The sequence below is a fragment of the Anneissia japonica genome, unplaced genomic scaffold (genome assembly GCF_011630105.1).
Source record: "Anneissia japonica isolate Jap-2015-1 unplaced genomic scaffold, ASM1163010v1 scaffold1770_len632688_cov154, whole genome shotgun sequence".
Classification (NCBI taxonomy): domain Eukaryota; kingdom Metazoa; phylum Echinodermata; class Crinoidea; order Comatulida; family Comatulidae; genus Anneissia; species Anneissia japonica.
The window spans coordinates 352,032-370,956 of record NW_022692996.1 but is presented as its reverse complement, the minus strand read 5'-3'; the positions used below and the strand labels follow the sequence as shown (position 1 = coordinate 370,956).

Below are 18,925 nucleotides of genomic sequence, written 5' to 3'. Positions count from 1 at the left end.
CTGTAGTCCAGTTGTTGAGAAACAAGGAATGTTAATTAATATTAAAAATATACCTAAATTAGTCATGCCATACACTATGCATGTACAATATTGAAGTGTGAACTATTAAGCAGTCAGGTTTTGAGTACTACACAATAGGAAATTGAAGACGAAGGAACCATTACTTCCTTGAAAAAATTGCTTTATAAGCCATTTGTGACGTTCATCACCTACGTCATCAAACTACTAGATGTAGAGCGGTTGCTAAATATTCTTAAAACTGCTCGTTACGGTCGACAGCTGCTTAGTGATTACTGTACATGTGCATTACCTTGGCCTAGCAAGGAAATATTCCATTGCGATGTACTGTAAAATCCCCCACTTTAAGCTTTTTGCACACAAGATGCAAACAATCGGAATCACTTCAGTATATCGAATTAATCAGTGAGTGCAAATGAAAGCGATGATGCCACCACCGACTTCTAAAATGTAAATATTAAAGCTGATACCAACTCTTTTTAAATGGACCCCTTGATTGGTGGTTTAGGTGTGTGAAATTTAATGATAGACACCTAGATGCCTGGAAATGGCACTTTTAAGAGTATAATAATGCTTCTTCAAAGCAGTGTTCTCCAAACAAATGACTGGATCCATCAATGATAGGGAGTCTTATGCCCCTGGCTCCCCGGTGACACTTCCACTGTAATGCATAATAATCAAGAATAATCAACTTGCTGTTTTCATTAAAAATGAACTTTATTGACACAATTCTCAAAATATCAGGACAGCCTGCTTTAATCACACACACACACACACGACATCATAAAACAATTTAACATTTTTGGTACTTATTTAAAGACAGATCAGTAATCAATGAAATTAATCAAACTACCTAATAGTAAAATATAAACTGATATGTATTTACTGTCTCATTCAGAACGAGAAATATCCTTGATTAATTCATATAAAAAAAAAAATGATTTAGTACTAAGGCTAAAAAAGTCTTTAAAATTACTAGATTGATCAGCAAAAATGATCCAATATTCCGTAACCCTTTAAAAATGAGGTTACACATTTCATTGGCAATAGAAAATTAACCAGTTAACTGGCAGTGAATTTAAAATAGTACTTTAAAAAATTTCAATAGTTGAATATAAAATATACAGACAATAATGCTTAATACAGTTTAAATACAAATTAATAAATATAATAATAATGCTCTGGAGTTTGCGGAGTGAAATTTTTTTTACATGCCATGTCTATTCACTGGAGTAAACACTTGAATTACCTACAATTACTAACTTTTTTTGATTATCGTTAATTTTAATTAAGTGAATTCATTTACCAGAACTACCCCCTTTACCAACCTGTACTGCAAGATTATTCAATATAATGTATCATACAAGTATGTCATGAAATAAAAAAAAAAATACAACTTGAAAATAAAATTCTATGATCTCTGTATTAATTGAGTCAGAGCATGCTTATCACCCCAAACAGCAAATATATATTCACTATGCAACAAAACATCAATCCACTAAATTGATAACCATTTCTTTTTCAAGGGATTGATGTATAGTTGTATAGAGAATATTAGTTCAATCCCATAAAATTGAAACTGTTTCAGTAACAACTTCCTAATTAAGATACATAAAAATAATATTACAGAACAGTATAATTAACTGAAATTTACATTGAGAAAAAAAATATATTACATAATTAAAGTGTGAATAAATAAATGGAGTAGAATATTCCATTGATTACACAGTGGTTAACTTAATTCTGGTAAATTAATTACTACAGAAAAAGTGTTAATAACATTTAGTACTGCAACACAAATAATGATTTTTGCATAATAATTGCATAACTGTATAATTAAGCATTGAATATACTGTGTAGCTAACACCATTTAAGTAGATATTGAGGGTATTATTTCATGCACAAGTATGAAAAACAGAAAGCCAAATTAGTAAAATCTTAGTTTGTTATTTTCAATAGGTTACACTACAAAAATTAACAAATATCTCGATTAACTATACAGTAATGTTTTTAAAAGCTCATTACAAGAAACCCGTTTTTTAAAATTTTATTTTTATTCTATTCTGCAAACAAGCTAAAATAAAACAATTTATGTACACCCTAAGTATGAAGATTATTTGAGATATATTAATAGAATTAAATAATTTTCTAAAGACATATGTAACAAAATACAAGTCACAATACAAATATCTTCACCAAACCATATGAACAAATTCCACTAAAAGAAAAAAAAATAAACATCTAAGTATACAGTTTTTGAATACAATACTATACTTGCGTAAATAACTTCAGCCTTGTATTTGGGACGGATCAGTCCAGTTGCTATTTCCTCGACCACAAGGGAAGGTTTGCAGGCCCTAAAATTGAATTAAGAGTTGCTCCTTTAGATCAGACTTTGAACAGATTTTGAACTAAGTTTGCTTAATGTTTCTAACAGGACACACCTTTGTTCCTTCAGTGGATCGGTAGTCCTACAAATATTGTACCTGCTACCGTGCTACGTTGTCTTTGCATAGTTTTTTTTTTAGCACAATGTTGTGACATCAAACAGTAGTCCAGATTTACAATCTATTTGGAGCAATTTCCATATCCTCCATGTGATGTTAGCTCTCCTGAAATTCATACTCCCAATGACAGCATTTTCACAATCGCCATTCACAAACCCATGTTTGGTAAGACATCTAACAGTTCAGATTTACAATCTATTTGGAGCAACTTCCATACACTCCATGTGATGTTGGCTCTCCTGAAATTCATAGTTCCAATAACGGAATTTTTCGCAATCGCCATTTACAAACCCATGTTTTGGTAAGACATCTAATAGTTCAGGTTTACAATCTATTTGGAGAAACTTCCATATACTTCATGTGATGTCGGCTTTCATGAAATTCATTGTCCCAATGACGGCATTTCATGATCGTCAGTCACAAACCCGTGTTCGGTAATTAAATATTCTGTTTGGTTTCCGGGAATATCCATCATGCCACGTATGCAGCATGCGTCTTCTTACTACTTTGTGGCGGTGTTAAGATACCTTCCATAAACACAGGACTGTTGTTATTTAATAAATTATGTGTGTCTTTGGCTACTTCTTGTGCTTTATCCTATGAGAGGGAAAAAAAGAAGAAAAAAAGCACAATTATACAACAAGAACAAGTCTTGGTGTTTCACATAGAAGCATATTAACAGACTAGTAAAACAATACTAAAGTCATCAATGGATGGATTAAAATCTTAAGCCAGAATTAAGATCAATTTAAACAAAAGTTTATAAAAGTAGAATGAATACAAGGTCAAACTCAACCTTCCCATTAAAATGACTACAATGAGGTGTGAACATTACAAAATAAAGGCAAGAATGATGGATAGTAGCTTGCAGTTGTAATCATCATTATACTTATTCTCAAGACCATTTCCATTTATAGTAAATCCATCCACATAGTAAGTAAAAATCGTGGGTTCCTTTTCTAATAATAATGAGTATGAACTTTCGTGTATATATTCACGTATACGACAAGGCACAAAATAGCAAATTACGTTCGAAAAACAGGGGGGTCGTCTTATAAGTACGGCAATTTTAGATTTTTAAAATAATGTTTGTCTTTGTGTGGATCGTCTGTTACGTGAAATTACTACTGCAAGAAGATAATCCGGACCGAGCTTGGTTTTCATACAATCGCTACACACTATCGTCGACAGCTTTCGGTGATGCTACGCAGTACAACGATTGCAATGAAAACACTGTTGTGTTGTGAAAACTTTTTAAAGAAAAACTGGCTTAACTTACCAATAATGTTAGATCATTGACATGTGTTTGGATGTTGTGTGCATCATCGTTCATTATACTCGGGAACATCTTTAATTTCGCTAGGCCAGCTTCACGGATTGTTATCGCAAAACTTGACATCCATTGCACACACTTAGCTATATCATCCCATCGAAGACCTATAGAAAAAAAATTTAATTCACATTATACAAAAAAGTTGATTTCAACAACAGATTGAGTGAATTTCTTTCTTTAAGTAAGCAATGGATTATTTACCACTACTTTTTAGCAAAATAGTAAACAATTTCATCAATAAATAATTTCAAATCACAGATATGAAACTAACAATTTTATGTTACTACTTCTTGCTTGGCAGTGGTTTGTCTATGGATGGCTGTTTCCCAAAACATTCATTGGCTGAATTTGGGCTTGACGATCACACCAACCCAAGTTTTAAAACACAAACTCCTGTTTTGTTTTTTTTCTTATCGTCAAGCGTTGAATGTTCCAAGAGCACTGGCAGTCGTGGACACCAGCACAAAAGAAGCTTTCAGTGTTAAATTATCCCGTCCAATGCCAGGGCAGCAAGAATGCAAGTTTATGTCCACACCTGTCATACCATGATTGTATTGCAAATAAACTCGCTGGCAGTGTGCCAAAACATGAACTCTCACCCTGGAGGTTCAGGGAAGAACTCGGAAATAATGACATAAAAATAACCACCACATGTTTGTTCATGTTTCACTACAGTTATTGTAAATGATTTTGATCATGGGTGCACCCCTTATGCCTTGGCGTATAGGATAGAACTAAGAAAAAAGGCTTGGCAGTCATGCATGTCATGAAAAAGCAGGCCTGAGAGCAATACATATTTCCTGGTATGTAACTTACTTGTTACTCGATAGGTAAGCTGCTCGGAAGACATATGATAGAATGCTGAAGCTGCTATAGTACTATTATGAAACTGCAGTGAGGTAATATCCAAGGTACATAAATCAATTAACTAAACAAGAAAAAGAAAACAGAAAATTTTGAATGAACATCATGGTTATTATGTTTCATACAGGAGTGTCCAGCAGGGAGGGGACCCCAGTTTGGGAGAATCTAAATTCTTCAGGGATAAAAAAATTGTATGTATTTTTAATAAATTTATACTCTGAATTTTATTAAATAAGACTTTAAAACTCATACATTTTAATAGTTTTTGATGGCAACGCCACGCACCCCCTTCCCGAGGATTTCGAGCGACGCCCGACTGCACCCACTTATTCTCCCCTGTTGGTGACATTTCCCCCTCTACCCGGCTGGGCAAATCCTGGCGCCATCCCTGGTTCATAATACATTTCAATGGTTGCTTTACGAGTTCAATGAGTGAAAAGAAACATTTCATATTATGTGGTCCAAAAAATCAATAAAACTGACAAAACATGACAAAGATAGAGGAAATAATAATTCAACTGGCCTACAGGATTGCCAAAAAGCGAGCTAATCACTCTCTAATGGCTGCCCGATGCCAATGAGAACAAGAATTTTTGAATCTATATAATCAGTTTACAGCATATAACATCTCTAATGATGTCTAAACACGATAATTTATATAAAAATAAGAGTATTCATTTAAATTAGACATACCTGAGCTATTTGAACAAATGCTGATGCTGAGTAGTTTGGGAAGACAAAGTTACAATTATTCTGAATAATTTCTTCTACATTGCACAACTGTAAGTAAGTGTTCAACCACGTGTTGGCAGTTATTGGAGTTAAGTCCCAATTCAATGCCTGTTAAAAAAACAACAACAAATGTTTATTGAAACTCCCGCTGTGCAAATCGCTTGTGTCCTTGTGCAAGGCACTATATCTACGGTTGTCTCTCTCCACCCAGGAGTACAAGTGGTTACCTGGTAGATTTGACCACAACTGCACTGATTACTAGCTGCAATATTATGGAATTCTCCCTAGGGAACAGAGTATGTGTTTCATACGTGTTTGATACCAACCGGGTAGTAATGTGAAGCGCTTAAAGGCTTTATGCAGGAAGCGCTATATAAGACCGACATATTATTGTCATGACGTTTAAATAATTTAACAAAAAAACCTCACCTTTAACATAATTAATTCTTGATCTAGTATTTCAGATTCTGTACAAGCGCCATCTGTCACATAGGCAAACTCACTAAGTTTAGGAGGATAGATTTCCTGTTAAAAAGAGTAAAAGATTTTTATATGCTTAAATTAAACTATATAAACAAAATTCAAGTACTTATATTTAAAAACACACTATATACTTGCACTACCACCATCCTGGTGTGAGTTGCAAGAATGTTGCCATAGAGTAGGTGGTGGGCATAAGTTAGGTTGGAGGGCCTGAGTGTAATTTTGATAACGCAGAGGGCCGAACCCAAACATTCACATTTCTAGAATAACCTTCATGCACTACTTTTATACATGGATGGACAGATAGATTTATTCAATGTAAACACCAAGGATACCCATGAAAGTCTGAAGAAGATTTATTTCCAGTGGGGTCCTTCTGGTGGTGATTGAGCAGTACATCGGGAGACAATCCAATACTCTTTTCTGAGGAGTGTACTGCAATCTTTAATGTGCACATTACCACATTGCACACAGGACCAACGGCTTAAACGTCTCATTTGAAAGACGGTGCGCTATCGTAACTTACATTCAGCCCTCCGACTGGGATACGTAGAGAGCAGTGGTGGGAACTGACCCAGGAACCAAGGGATCGCCACGGTTCAGTGCACACACAGTGGCTACCACCAGTTTAGCTGAATGAGCTAATCATCTTTATGGTCAGTTTTATGCCGAGCGGTAACAAAATTTGGGTAGCCAAAGATGATAGGCAGGCAAAACACATAGGGCCACAATAAAATTCTGTCAGGCCCACTATGCCAACCTGTGCTACACACGTAGCACTTTATAATCTATTGTACTTAAGAATGTATGATACAACTAAACTAAATGTGAAAGGCATGATGTCTTACCTCTAATTTGGCAGCAATGAATAACGCTGTGATTCCTATAAGTTGAAGCTTGTTCTTTGGAATATTGCTTTTAACTGACAAAAACCTATCCACAAAATCCATGGATAGATAATAGGTTTCTCGATGTAATTTGTAAACTTCACTAACCTGTGTTGGGAACATTGAAGAAAAATTAATAGAAGATGGTAATGGTAATGGTTGGAGACTTCTATAGCACATAGTACATGGTCTCTATGTGCAGTAACACAAGAAAATCAAGGGCCGAATTTTGCACAAATTTGAATTCGTTTTTGAGGTATCATCCATGCAAATAAAATACTTTACAATAAACAAAATCTTTGATACAGTGCACACCGCTAAGACATGCTCAGCAAGAAGTGGACCTATACCAACAACTGCCTAAGAGCCACAACAAAGAATAGAGAATATAGGTGACGTCATTTCATGGATTTAACCTTCCGGAAAAAGTCAGTCCCGCGTCTTTTTAACCAATCAAAAGATTGAATTACCTTGAACTCATTTCATTTCCTAGGCACCGTGCATTGAAAAAAAAAAACGAGTGGAAAAAAATGCAGACAGAAAAATTCCAACGATGAGTGACGAAATGGGATGGATAACCATTGTCACGTAATAAGATAAGGGAATGGTTGAGATCAGTGAGTGATGGTGACACATGAAATCCACACTATGATAACCTACCTCTATCAACCAGTCTAACAGTATTGCTCGCATGCGCGTCTCAAGATGAGGATGCCGATGTAAGTAATCTGTGTCGCACTTGTCTAAATACGTGTTCTCCTGCTCAAGCATGAATCGCCACACGTCCCGGTGATCCGCCCAGTTCAAAGTCGGTAATGGCGACGACCTTAAGGTGGATGGTGTTGGGAAGAGGTTCTTAAATCGAAATATCGAGCTGTTTTCGTTGTTGAAATCCGTCGGCGTTGAAGGAGGTTGAAATTGTGTAGGGATTATTGTACTAGTTGGTATTCCTGTGGTTTGTGAGATTGGAATCCAGCAATTCTAATACAAAATACAAGTTACAAGTTTAATACATATTTTGTTTTTGAATTCTGTATTTGCAATGAAATCAAAAGTCACAATACATAATGTAGTTCAGTATTATAGCAGACAAGACCTAAGTCTTTTACTCTGGAACACACAGACGCCATGGTAACTGCGTGTACACGGTAGTCCGGGTTACTGCACCTTCCTCCTCCCCTTCGCGTCTGTTTCTAGTGTAGAAGTCGCTATAAAAGTACATGACCATTGACCATAATATGCACAACCAAAATGCATTCAATCCCACATCCTAACAGGCACCCGTTTATACTGCTGGGTTGAGAAAAAGATAGGTGAAGTACCCTGCCCAAGGACACAAGCAAAATTCACTACGAGTTTCAAACCAACCATTCCCACAAGTAGGTGGGGTAGATTTAATGGACCTTTTCAGAGTGCCAATCAAACTTAACAGAACTACCAGAACAGGACTAGGAATAAGCATGTGTCCTTATAATAAACATGTGTTGTTCGACAAAAACACACGTTTACATACGTTTACACTACTCTTTTGTGGGACCTTATAAGCCACATTAGGGAGCTTTCGATTGCACAACGACGGTAAAACGTAAAATGTAATGACGTCACCAAAAGTCATCTGCGCATGTGAGAATGTTAAGTTCTCCTCGGCGCATGCATTCTAGGATGCAATTTGGCCAAATCTACATATGCAGAGAACTTCGCTTCGTCGAACAAATCAAAAGTTCCCTAATATTTAAGGCCTAGAGCTTAGCAAAAAGGATGGCGATTCGAGTGGCCGAGCGGTAAGACAGGGGCGCCGCTAGCTACAGCCTAAACATCGGCGCTGGTTCCAGCCGCTCCTCGCCCATGATTCGGTTGGTCTTCTCAGATAAGGATGGAGGTCCAGTGTATACATCTGAACCCATTGCATCTTTCGGAAGTTTGATGGTGCCCCGATGTTATGGTTCATTTCAGCCCCTGTTGTTGTGGAATGATGTGAACATGTATCTACCAATTAGCGCCTCTTTACAGCTGCTAGGTAGTCACCAACCACCGCCATACGCAATTCAGCACAATGACGCTGCAAGTTATGGGTTATTCTCCTACCCTTTACCTTTATGACTGTTGTAGACCTAACTGAATGTTTGTATTAATTGACTATGAGCCAAGATTGATTAAACTGTGAAAGGTATGGAAGAGTACCTTTCCTAACTTTTTTATCATTATTTATATTTGAAAGTATTTTTCTTGTGTTATTAATTAGTAAATAGTCTAATCCCAATACCTGTATTTGGAATTGTTGCCTCCTTTTTTGAATTTCCATGTTTCTGATGTCCTCCTAAACAATGAAAAAACATTAAAAACAACATTAGTGTTAATGGTGTTATACATATAAAACAATTCAATTCGAATACGTATGGTGCAAAATACGAAAAAAAACTTTAAAGTTGTGGTAATGTAGTTCCGTCTGAAAGTGGCTTTCGTATCAAAACTGTTGTTTTACATGTGCTCACCTCACCAATCATGTCCTTTGCTTTACGCTTTCGACTACAAATTTTAAAGGACTCTTCCTCTTCCTTGGTGCCGGGTGCCTGCACTGCTTTCTGCTGCTTGGCTTGCAGTCTTCCACTGATGAAAGCAAACAGAATATAGGTGTGATAGCAACTATGCAGTGTATGTTTCATGCAGTTCAACAAGTCAACTATGATTTGTTATGTTGCATACTTGTTCAGAGTAAGGAGAGACTTCTTTTATAGCTTGTTTTGCGAACTTAATTTTTTTAAGATCGTTAGAGGAAGGTGAAAAAAAAAAATAATATACAAATTTGTTTCTCTTATTTAGCAAATGGTTTTGCCAAAAACACCCTGAAAGAGGAGAAAATAAAAATAAAATTGTTTATTGTTGAATGTAAACAGTGTAGTAATGGGATTGTTAAATGCTTTAAATTTATGTAATTGGGAAGAAATATATTTTTGCGAACCCTAATTCGCCAAAAATAAAATTTTATTATTTGAAATAATCATTATTGGCAGGGGGGCGGGTTCATTAAACAAGGTATAAAGAAGTCATGCCTTATTCTGCATACTTGTATAAGGTATAATCTTACATTTTAGGCTTTTGTGGCTACATAATATAATAGCTACACCTACCTCCTCCTTGACATTCTATTCTTTCACAATATTGAGTATAAATCTGGAAAACAGATAAAGTACAGATTGAATATCAACATATTTGCTACATTTAGAAACATTATTGTAAAAGCCAGACCGTTTCTGAATATGAACTGCTTTTTATGTCCTTTGTATAATATTTATGGAATTTAACTCTTTAATCAAATATTATCATGCAACCCAATCAGAGGGATTGGTTTCATCTAATAAAATGAATGCAGACTGCTTTAAGCAGTAAAGGCTCTGAGAATTTAAAATACTTAGCCATCAACTGAGAAGAAAACACAATTCATATAAACTCTGTTCATTTTGAAAGAATTAATAAAGTTTTAAATTAATAAGTCACATATAAAAACAATCTTCACATATTTTACGGTATGAAAATTAATATTCATTAACTGGATGTACTTATGGTGGGTGGAGGTGGGCAGAGACCCCCCGCCTTGAAGTTTTCCACCCAGTCTAAAGCCAGTTTCATGGCCCTCCACCTAACTTTATTAACCCTCTTGCACATCCTTATAATTTACTCTTATTATTTAGAGTTTACCAATGTTACTTAGGCTATAACCACCCACCCTTAAAATGTCTACAATGTCTACCTTAGTTTTAACCCTGGATAATCCATTCTAATATTAATAACTGAAATAAAAAAAGGACTTCAGTTTTTCATTCTTTTTCTGTCATTAATTGTAATTATAATACTCTAATTATAATACATTTATAATTAAATCTTTACTAAAACTATACATTTTTGACTACTTTTTCTTTTATAAACATTTTTTTTGAGCAGTAAACATTACAATCAACTGTGTAATTTGCAAAGATAATAGCCATACACGAAATTCCACATTTTATTTTAATGTTAGTAACGGGGTATGTTATCTATGAGTGCCTGTTCAAAGGACACATTTTGAAGTTAAGGTCATACACTTTGACAAAGTGCGTGTGAGAGGTAAACCAAACAAGAGAATATTCTCTTGTTTGGTATAATATTTATAATATTATTTTTTTCTTAAAATTTACTACCTGAATTTACATCACCACATACTATCAGTCATTCTTTATATACAAGTATGTGATGCAATCTCAGGCTGAATGGTGTCCTCATGTACTTTCTACAGTAAACACTCATATTATTATATTTGTCAATCTTTCCTTTAAATTTTCTCCTCCACATTAGATAGAAGAACCATTTGTAAATATGGAAATAAAATGATACTTTTACCAGGTTTTTACTATTGTATGTATATTTACCGGCTAAAACTAGAATTTGCCCATCTTTAAGATTAGGTTTGGAGTGCGCAAAAAAAAAAAGGGCTATTTTAATTAATAGGTGTACTACCGGCTGAATAAACACAATCTTCAAAAAAATTATTGGAGATGTGTAGCTTAGTGGTAAAGATGCTTGTCTTATTCTAAAGACTCAGGCTTCAAACCCTGCGAAACAGAGGATGTTTTTTCATGACTACAAAAACTCCACTCTGTAGTATAAGCCTCATTAATGAGACCTTGCCAAATTCACATGTACACGACATGTCAAATTTTAATCTTTTACAAGCTATAAACATTTGATTCTCCCAAGATATTGCTACCGAGAAAATCATTTTGACACGCAAACATGTATTAATAACAATCTGAAATTCACATAGGCTCATAATAACAGGTAAAGATTGCTAGATATCACAGGGGAAATCTAGGCACATGAAAATGCTTTCACACACATATAGCGAATCCTAAAAATTTGTTTCAAGTTGTACAGTATATGTGAATTGTGGTATTTTAAATGTTAATTAAAGTAGGCCTATCTTGTGCATAATTTTGATGTTTGTTTTACAAAAAAGGGATTCCACCTATAATTTGGATAGTAATACATACAATGAGCAATTTTTTCTCTGCGAGATCTCAGGCTGAATGGTGTCCTCATGTACTTTCTACAGTAAACACTCATATTATTATATTTGTCAATCTTTCCTTTAAATTTTCTCCTCCACATTAGATAGAAGAACCATTTGTAAATATGGAAATAAAATGATACTTTTACCAGGTTTTTACTATTGTATGTATATTTACCGGCTAAAACTAGAATTTGCCCATCTTTAAGATTAGGTTTGGAGTGCGCAAAAAAAAAAAGGGCTATTTTAATTAATAGGTGTACTACCGGCTGAATAAACACAATCTTCAAAAAAATTATTGGAGCTGTGTAGCTTAGTGGTTAAGATGCTTGTCTTATTCTAAAGACTCAGGCTTCAAACCCTGCGAAACAGAGGATGTTTTTTCATGACTACAAAAACTCCACTCTGTAGTATAAGCCTCATTAATGAGACCTTGCCAAATTCACATGTACACGACATGTCAAATTTTAATCTTTTACAAGCTATAAACATTTGATTCTCCCAAGATAATGCTACCGAGAAAATCATTTTCACACGCAAACATGTATTAACAACAATCTAAAATTTACATACAGGTAAAGATTGCTAGATATCACAGGGGAAATCTAGGCACATGAAAATGCTTTCACACACATATAGCGAATCCTAATAATTTGTTTCAAGTTGTACAGTATATGTGAATTGTGGTATATTTAAATGTTAATTAAAGTAGGCCTATCTTGTGCATAATTTTGATGTTTGTTTTACATTAAAATTGATTTCACCTATAATTTAGATAGTAATACATACAATGAGCAATTTTTTCCCTGCGAGCCTAATTAATGAAAAATATAAGGAAGTGATCCGAGAATGACAACTCAGGGTAGAGTGAAAAACTTAGTGCAGCGAATCGACTTTGGGGGAAAACCTGATTGGTGACCCAAGGGCCACTCATTGATTGTGGACGTGGTTCATGCTATGTGTAGAATGCAAGTATTTTAATGAATGGCATATAAATATAAAGGGCACATGGATTATTAGATTATCACTCTTTAAAAAAAAAAGTGATGAGGGCGGGTTCTTTTTTTTTTTTTAATCGGAACAATAGAATATTGCTTCTTTCTAATTGATGAGGAATATTGTAAAAAAAAAACTGGTTTAATTTTATTGTTTTTTAAAGAAAACGTATTTCTAGTCATGAAATTGCATTGGTTTTATTTAAGCTGTTAAAAAATGTTGCAGTAAAAAAAAATTGTTTTTTTTTTTAATTCCCTCATCAATATTTTTCAAAATTTTTTATGCAGATGGAGTGATAATCTAAACATTTTTTCTATGTGCCCTACATAATTGATTTTAAAAATATAACCGCTCTAGAAAAAAAATATAAACATAAAAATAAAAACTAAACAATGACCGAGTTTGGACCACGCCACGGTGTTAGCTGTGGTGGTAGATTATAAAATGAAAAAAACACATAAATAATATGTTCAGGGACATGAACATAAATTTCTCTTTTCTTGTCTTACCAGCAACTTGCTTGGGCTTGAACTAAGTTTTCAACAAAATAACTTCACATTGATTATTGAATGCACTAAGTGACACTGTAAACTCCACCCAGGCTAGCTAGGCTTGCCTTTAGTTAGTAGTAGGGCCAAACAAACCCTACCAAATAATTTGCTACAGAATGAGTAACTTGGCAAATATATTCTAATATATATTAAAGAACAATCAGAAGATGATTTTACTCAAAATTTGATCTCAGAGGAAGCATTGATCTGAGACAAAGAGTAGATAGGAAGCTTGATACCGGTAAAATTGACTGTTTTGATTAACAAGCTATCACCGCCAATCTTCAACAGCCCTGGGTGTACTGTTGTTTGCTCGATAAAATTCTACATTCAAATCCAATATCACGAAATCTACTTATCTGAAATGCGTATAATAATAATCAATTAACAAAATGCCTAAGTATTAGGGCTAACTTTACACTAAAAACAGAGAAACTTACATTTATCTGACGTCCTTTCTAACCGATGCCACCTCAACAGATCCCGCCAGCGCCAATAGAGCTAAGCTAAACAACGCAGCTGTGTCTGCGCATCAGCTGCACAGTCAGCCGTAGGATGGCGTATTTTGCCGCGAAAACACTTGCATAAACATCGTTTGTTTAAACGAAATATACATTAATTTCACAATTTAACACCTACATATATTTTACATAATATCTAGGAAGAGATATATTTCACCGAAAGTCCAATATTATGGGATTTGGTGATAAAAAATACAGCCTTTGTTTACCGTCCTCTTTCGCGGGCGCGCTTGATTGAGTTCAAAATAAAATACAAATTGATCAAATATTCAAAGTCATTTTTTGCAGAAAACACACATTTATTAAATAATTTGAAATATAAAATGCAATATAACAACAATGGAAGTATCAACAAACACCTTACCAAAAATTAATTCCGCTTAACTGATGAATTTCAGTAACTTTAGTATCACTAACTTCATACTTGAATTTACTTCCCGCCTGCCGGTTGAATGGTTCACTGACTGCTAGAAGATATTTGTAACAGGACAGCTGATTGGTCAAAAAGTGACAACTGCATTTTGGGATGAAAAGCTATTGGTGAATAGAAGTAAAAAGTCCTTGAAGTTGCTTGAAGCAACGATAGATAAGAACGATCGATAGCTCTCTCTTTCGACATTATAACACCCAGTTAAATGTACCTAGGCAGGGAATACTAGTACGTTATATTACTGAACTGTTTTGTGTAGGCTATATCTAATAAAACGTGAAATTCAAAACATATTTTTATTTTACTTTGCAATGTTTTAGTAAGCCTAAACTAACATAAAAATGTTCTCTCTGCCATGACCAGTATTAGATTTTAATTATTTTTTTTCGATTTAAGATATTCTATATTTATATTTGTACAGTCATTTAATATTATTGTCGTTTGTAGGCCTATTCAATTAATTTATTATATTTGCACATCAATAAATATAATTATATAATAAAATACACGTCACATGATCGAAATATTTAAAAAAGAAAAAAAAAACACTTCATTTAAAACACACACAAATTCATTTTGATCAGTTCCTAAATAATTCTTTAATTTAATATTTTTTAAATTATTTAAAAAAATATTTAGGCCAAAATACAAACATTTTCATTGAATGAAAATATTCAGATACCTGAATCAGAGAAATTTCTGAACTACTCTTTATTTCTGTATTCGTGACTGCCGGTATATTAAATAGGCATAGGCCTAGTTTACGAACAATTTTAGCGGTATCTATATTTATTTGTTGTTTTATGTGATAGTTTCTTCCGGTAAAATTATTTTAAGTTTGTTATAAAATATAATTAGGAAGGGGTCTACTGCTGGCCCCATGAATCTGCCTAGAAATAAAATAAGATCGTCCGAATGAATTTTTGGAAACCTTCACAAATTCTTCGTGTCAGTGTTTAATTGATTATTTTTCATCCGTGTCGTAAAGCAAAATATGCGTCTAAAACAGCAATATTCAATGCATGGGACAAATCCAAAACAAAGCAGATTAGTGAGGGGCTCTTGGAATGTTCTTGATAGTTAATACCTAATTGATTTTCCTAAGTCTCATTCATTGACGAGGCTTTATGATTTTCTCAGTGACGGATCCATAGGATTGGCCCAGGGATGGACTTTAACAATCGAGCAAGACCACCAACAATAAGCCCGCTAAGAGTCCGCGCGGAAAAAAATTCTTCCAAATTTCCAATTTTCCGTGATTCCATTATTTTTCTCATTACAGCAGTAAACATCATACTGCTAATCATTGTGCCTTATGAAATACCTTCGACATAAGCATGTAGACTCGCATGTGAATTGTTATAAATGGCATTAAATTATATTTTAATTCTAATATTTTTTCAAAAATTTGTTAGATTCCCTTTCGTTTTTTTATATGGCCAGATGTATTAGGATTGCCACTTGATAGTGGCAATCCTCAGGTAGTAATGAACCTGATTGAATTAAAAAATCAGGAGGGTGGGGAAACAGAAAGGTGGGGAAACAAAAAGATACATTAAATTTAAATTTTGAGTCTGAACCATTACCGGCCACAGGCAAATCAATTGTTCCTCGTGGTGTGGTTGAGGTGGTATCGACCCCCCCCCCCCATATCTGTTGACCTTCTGACCTCCTGTATTTCGAATTCCAGGATCCTATTGTTTAATTTTTGTGGCGAATCATCTTCTATTATTGGTGGAATATCAACAATGAGTTGCTTTAAATTTTACAAAAAGATAAAAGAAAATAACATTCAAATTGTGTGTCTGATTGACAGTACAATTTTCGATCATCTAAGTGTCATAGAAATAAAAATCTCGTACCTCAGCACCAACAATGATGGGTTGAGGTGTCTTTTTTATTTCGAATTCCAGGATCCGCTACTGTTTAATGTTAATTAATTAATGGCACTCTCATAAGACTTAAAAATTTGAATATAATTTTCCTCATTTTCACAATTTTGTTATTATTTTCGAAAAATTCAGGCGGGGAGGGAGTGTCGGCTGCCCCTACTTAAATCCGCCACTGTTTATAGTATATTGTCCACAGACAAAACCTTTTATACTATTAATGCCTGCGGCACACCCATGGCACACCGCGTTATAGTTCTGAAAAGAACTGCTTTTGTTGAGAGAATGTCTCGACTTTTTGATTGAGTTGTTTCAATCAGGAGATACCTGCAGAGAATCCAAACAGGGAAATATATATTTTTGGATAGTGCGATTTGCTGCTGATTGGTGGAAAATAACAATAACTGATTTTATTTTTCCGTCTAGATGGTTTTGGCAAAACCATTTTTCTAAATTTAATGAGAAAACAACATCTTATTTTTATTTTTTTCCGCCCTCCAATCATTGAAAAACCTAAGTTCGCAAAAAAAAAAAAAAGTATATAAGAAGTCTCGCCTATGCGAATATTGGTCCACGACATGGCTTTCGTAGCACTAAAAGAAATTTAACTGGATTGAACATAGCAGTGAAAACGGATAAACTAATACAGTACCGTGCTCTGGGACTATCCCTATTCTGGGGACACCCCTATTATAGGGACGAGGACACAAGTTCTGAGTGGTGTGCCAAATTGGTCAGTACAGTCAGTAAATTTCAATCCCATAAGGTGACACTTTTTTTTTATCCATACCTATTATTTTTAATTGTATCACTCAACTACTGTATGGATTCAAAATAACAGTATTCAGGGGCGGATCCAGAGATGTCAAAAAAAAAGAGGGTGGGGAGGGGGGAGGTCGGAAGGGAGCCGAAAGTTGGGCCGATCGTGATAACAAAGTCTATGGGCCCCGTACAGCAACATGTTTAGGCCGCGATCCAAATCCAAATATTTAACGAATCGACCGAATATAAATATAATTATTATTGTGGTCAGGTTTGCCTGCTTTTAGTCACTATCTTGCGTTTATTGCTTCCCTACTTGATTTAATTTCTTTGGCATCTTTCTTCTTAATTTAAAGAAAGATGTCATTTAATAATAAAAATTATAAAAATAACTAGTCATACCTTGTTATTTTGCTTCGATATTTTGCACACTTTAAAGGTTTCAAAGGCTTATTTAATCGATTTTAAAGTCTACTAATATGTATAAAATAGGCCTAGGTTTTTCTCCCCAACGAATTATGGTTTTTCTCCACCATCTGGGTGGGGTTAGATGTGTATAAGAGACAGGGGGTAGAGGCGCAGCTTTCCCCGAAGGGGGAGGGGGCCTGGCGCCACCCCTGTTTCTTACTATTGAAACTGCATTACGATATTCGGAACTTTGTATATACAACTTTACCATTATCCTATTTGTAAGGCTGTTGTTTTTATCGCATACAGCTTAGTATTCTTATTCTCTAAATTAATCTTATAATAGAGTCTTGTAAGTTGCTGACTTTTTAACATTGTTTAAACTCGCAACTGAATGTTGTGCTTTTGCATCAGCAAATAGAGTATGTTAATAACATGATCAAAGTTAGTAATGTTGTGGCTTCACCACGCTCAGTTACAGAGCAGATAGTCTCGCTTTTCGAATCGTGGCTCTGAGATATGACAGGATGAGCTTAATAGTCATGTAGTCATTACAGAAGGATTTAAAAAAAAAAAACAAGAGAAAACGGTCGAAATGGACTTAACAACTACATTCACATTTTTATTAATTAACTGGAAAATATTCATGCCTGACGACATACATAAATTTCGTCGTGTTTTTCTAAAAAGTGCTTATTTTTTTACTCTCATTCTCCCATTTCAGGGCCCCACCCACCTAAAAAAAAAAAACCTGGCGTCCGGGGCACCCCCCCCCCTTGACCCCGTTAGCTATGCCACTGGTGCGAGAGATATCAGTGTTCACACTTCAATTACGCACTTTTTTTCTGTAGTGTCATGTTATACGTGTTTAAAAACACCGTTACATGATATTAACACACCAAGTAAAGGAGTTTTGTTAACACCAAAAAAAGTTATTCTGTACCATCTTTAGATTCAGAATAACCTCTTTTGGGAATTAACATTTGAATATAAGTGTACATTGACAGTACAATGACGTGTGTCACACCAAAAATGATCACTGATCCCTGGTAACTTGCTATTTAGCTTCGTCTTCAACACGAGAATACGGAACGATTGGAATCCAGCCTTTCGTTGTGGTCGAGAACGGCATTAGAAATTTTGTCGCAACCTGATACATATTTTTTCAACTTTTATCCAAAACGTTACTAATTATTCCTGTTTTAGTTAATCAGAACAGGAATGTATTCGCTTGTCAAGCTAACTCACATGCATTGTTTGTTAACATCAATGTTTTTTCCTGAAGCGATTGCACGACTCATTAAAAATTTCTTCGTGACCCAAACATTGGGTCGCGGCCCATAGGTTGCGGAACAGAGCTCTAGGGGGTCCGGGGGCATGCCCCTCGAAATTTCTGTGTTCTAGACGCCCGAAAATAACCTCTGAGGCCTTTTGGGCGATAAATTTTTTCTTTCTTTTAAAAATTATTGTTACAATTATTTATAACTCGTTTTTGTCAACTGA

General features: G+C 34.7%; 1 protein-coding gene across 2 annotated transcripts; it reads right to left on the bottom strand.

Annotated features, from left to right (window-relative positions):
• Nucleotides 1-710: 710 nt before the first annotated feature.
• LOC117100588 (G1/S-specific cyclin-E-like) lies at nucleotides 711-14,409 on the bottom strand. 2 transcript variants are annotated; one of them, XM_033240366.1, is made up of 11 exons: nucleotides 14,298-14,409; nucleotides 9,953-9,995; nucleotides 9,317-9,431; nucleotides 9,088-9,141; nucleotides 7,485-7,805; nucleotides 6,786-6,932; nucleotides 5,884-5,979; nucleotides 5,416-5,562; nucleotides 4,675-4,786; nucleotides 3,805-3,962; nucleotides 711-3,122 (listed from the first exon to the last, which is right to left on the bottom strand). In XM_033240366.1, the coding sequence occupies exons 2-11, from the start codon at nucleotides 9,964-9,966 to the stop codon at nucleotides 2,997-2,999; spliced, it is 1,290 nt and encodes a 429-aa protein (XP_033096257.1). In that variant the 5' UTR covers nucleotides 9,967-9,995; nucleotides 14,298-14,409; the 3' UTR covers nucleotides 711-2,996. The 2 variants fall into 2 exon arrangements, with proteins under 2 accessions (XP_033096257.1, XP_033096256.1); XM_033240365.1 differs by lacking the exon at nucleotides 14,298-14,409 and adding an exon at nucleotides 13,853-14,079.
• Nucleotides 14,410-18,925: the final 4,516 nt, after the last annotated feature.

Excerpts from the sequence above, each read along its gene's own strand:
- LOC117100588 (XM_033240366.1), bottom strand. Across the intron at positions 9,142-9,316 it reads CAAAGGACATGATTGGTGAG|GAGGACATCAGAAACATGGA; the intron begins GTGAGCACATGT and ends TTCATTGTTTAG. Across the intron at positions 3,123-3,804 it reads TCAATGATCTAACATTATTG|GATAAAGCACAAGAAGTAGC; the intron begins GTAAGTTAAGCC and ends TCCCTCTCATAG.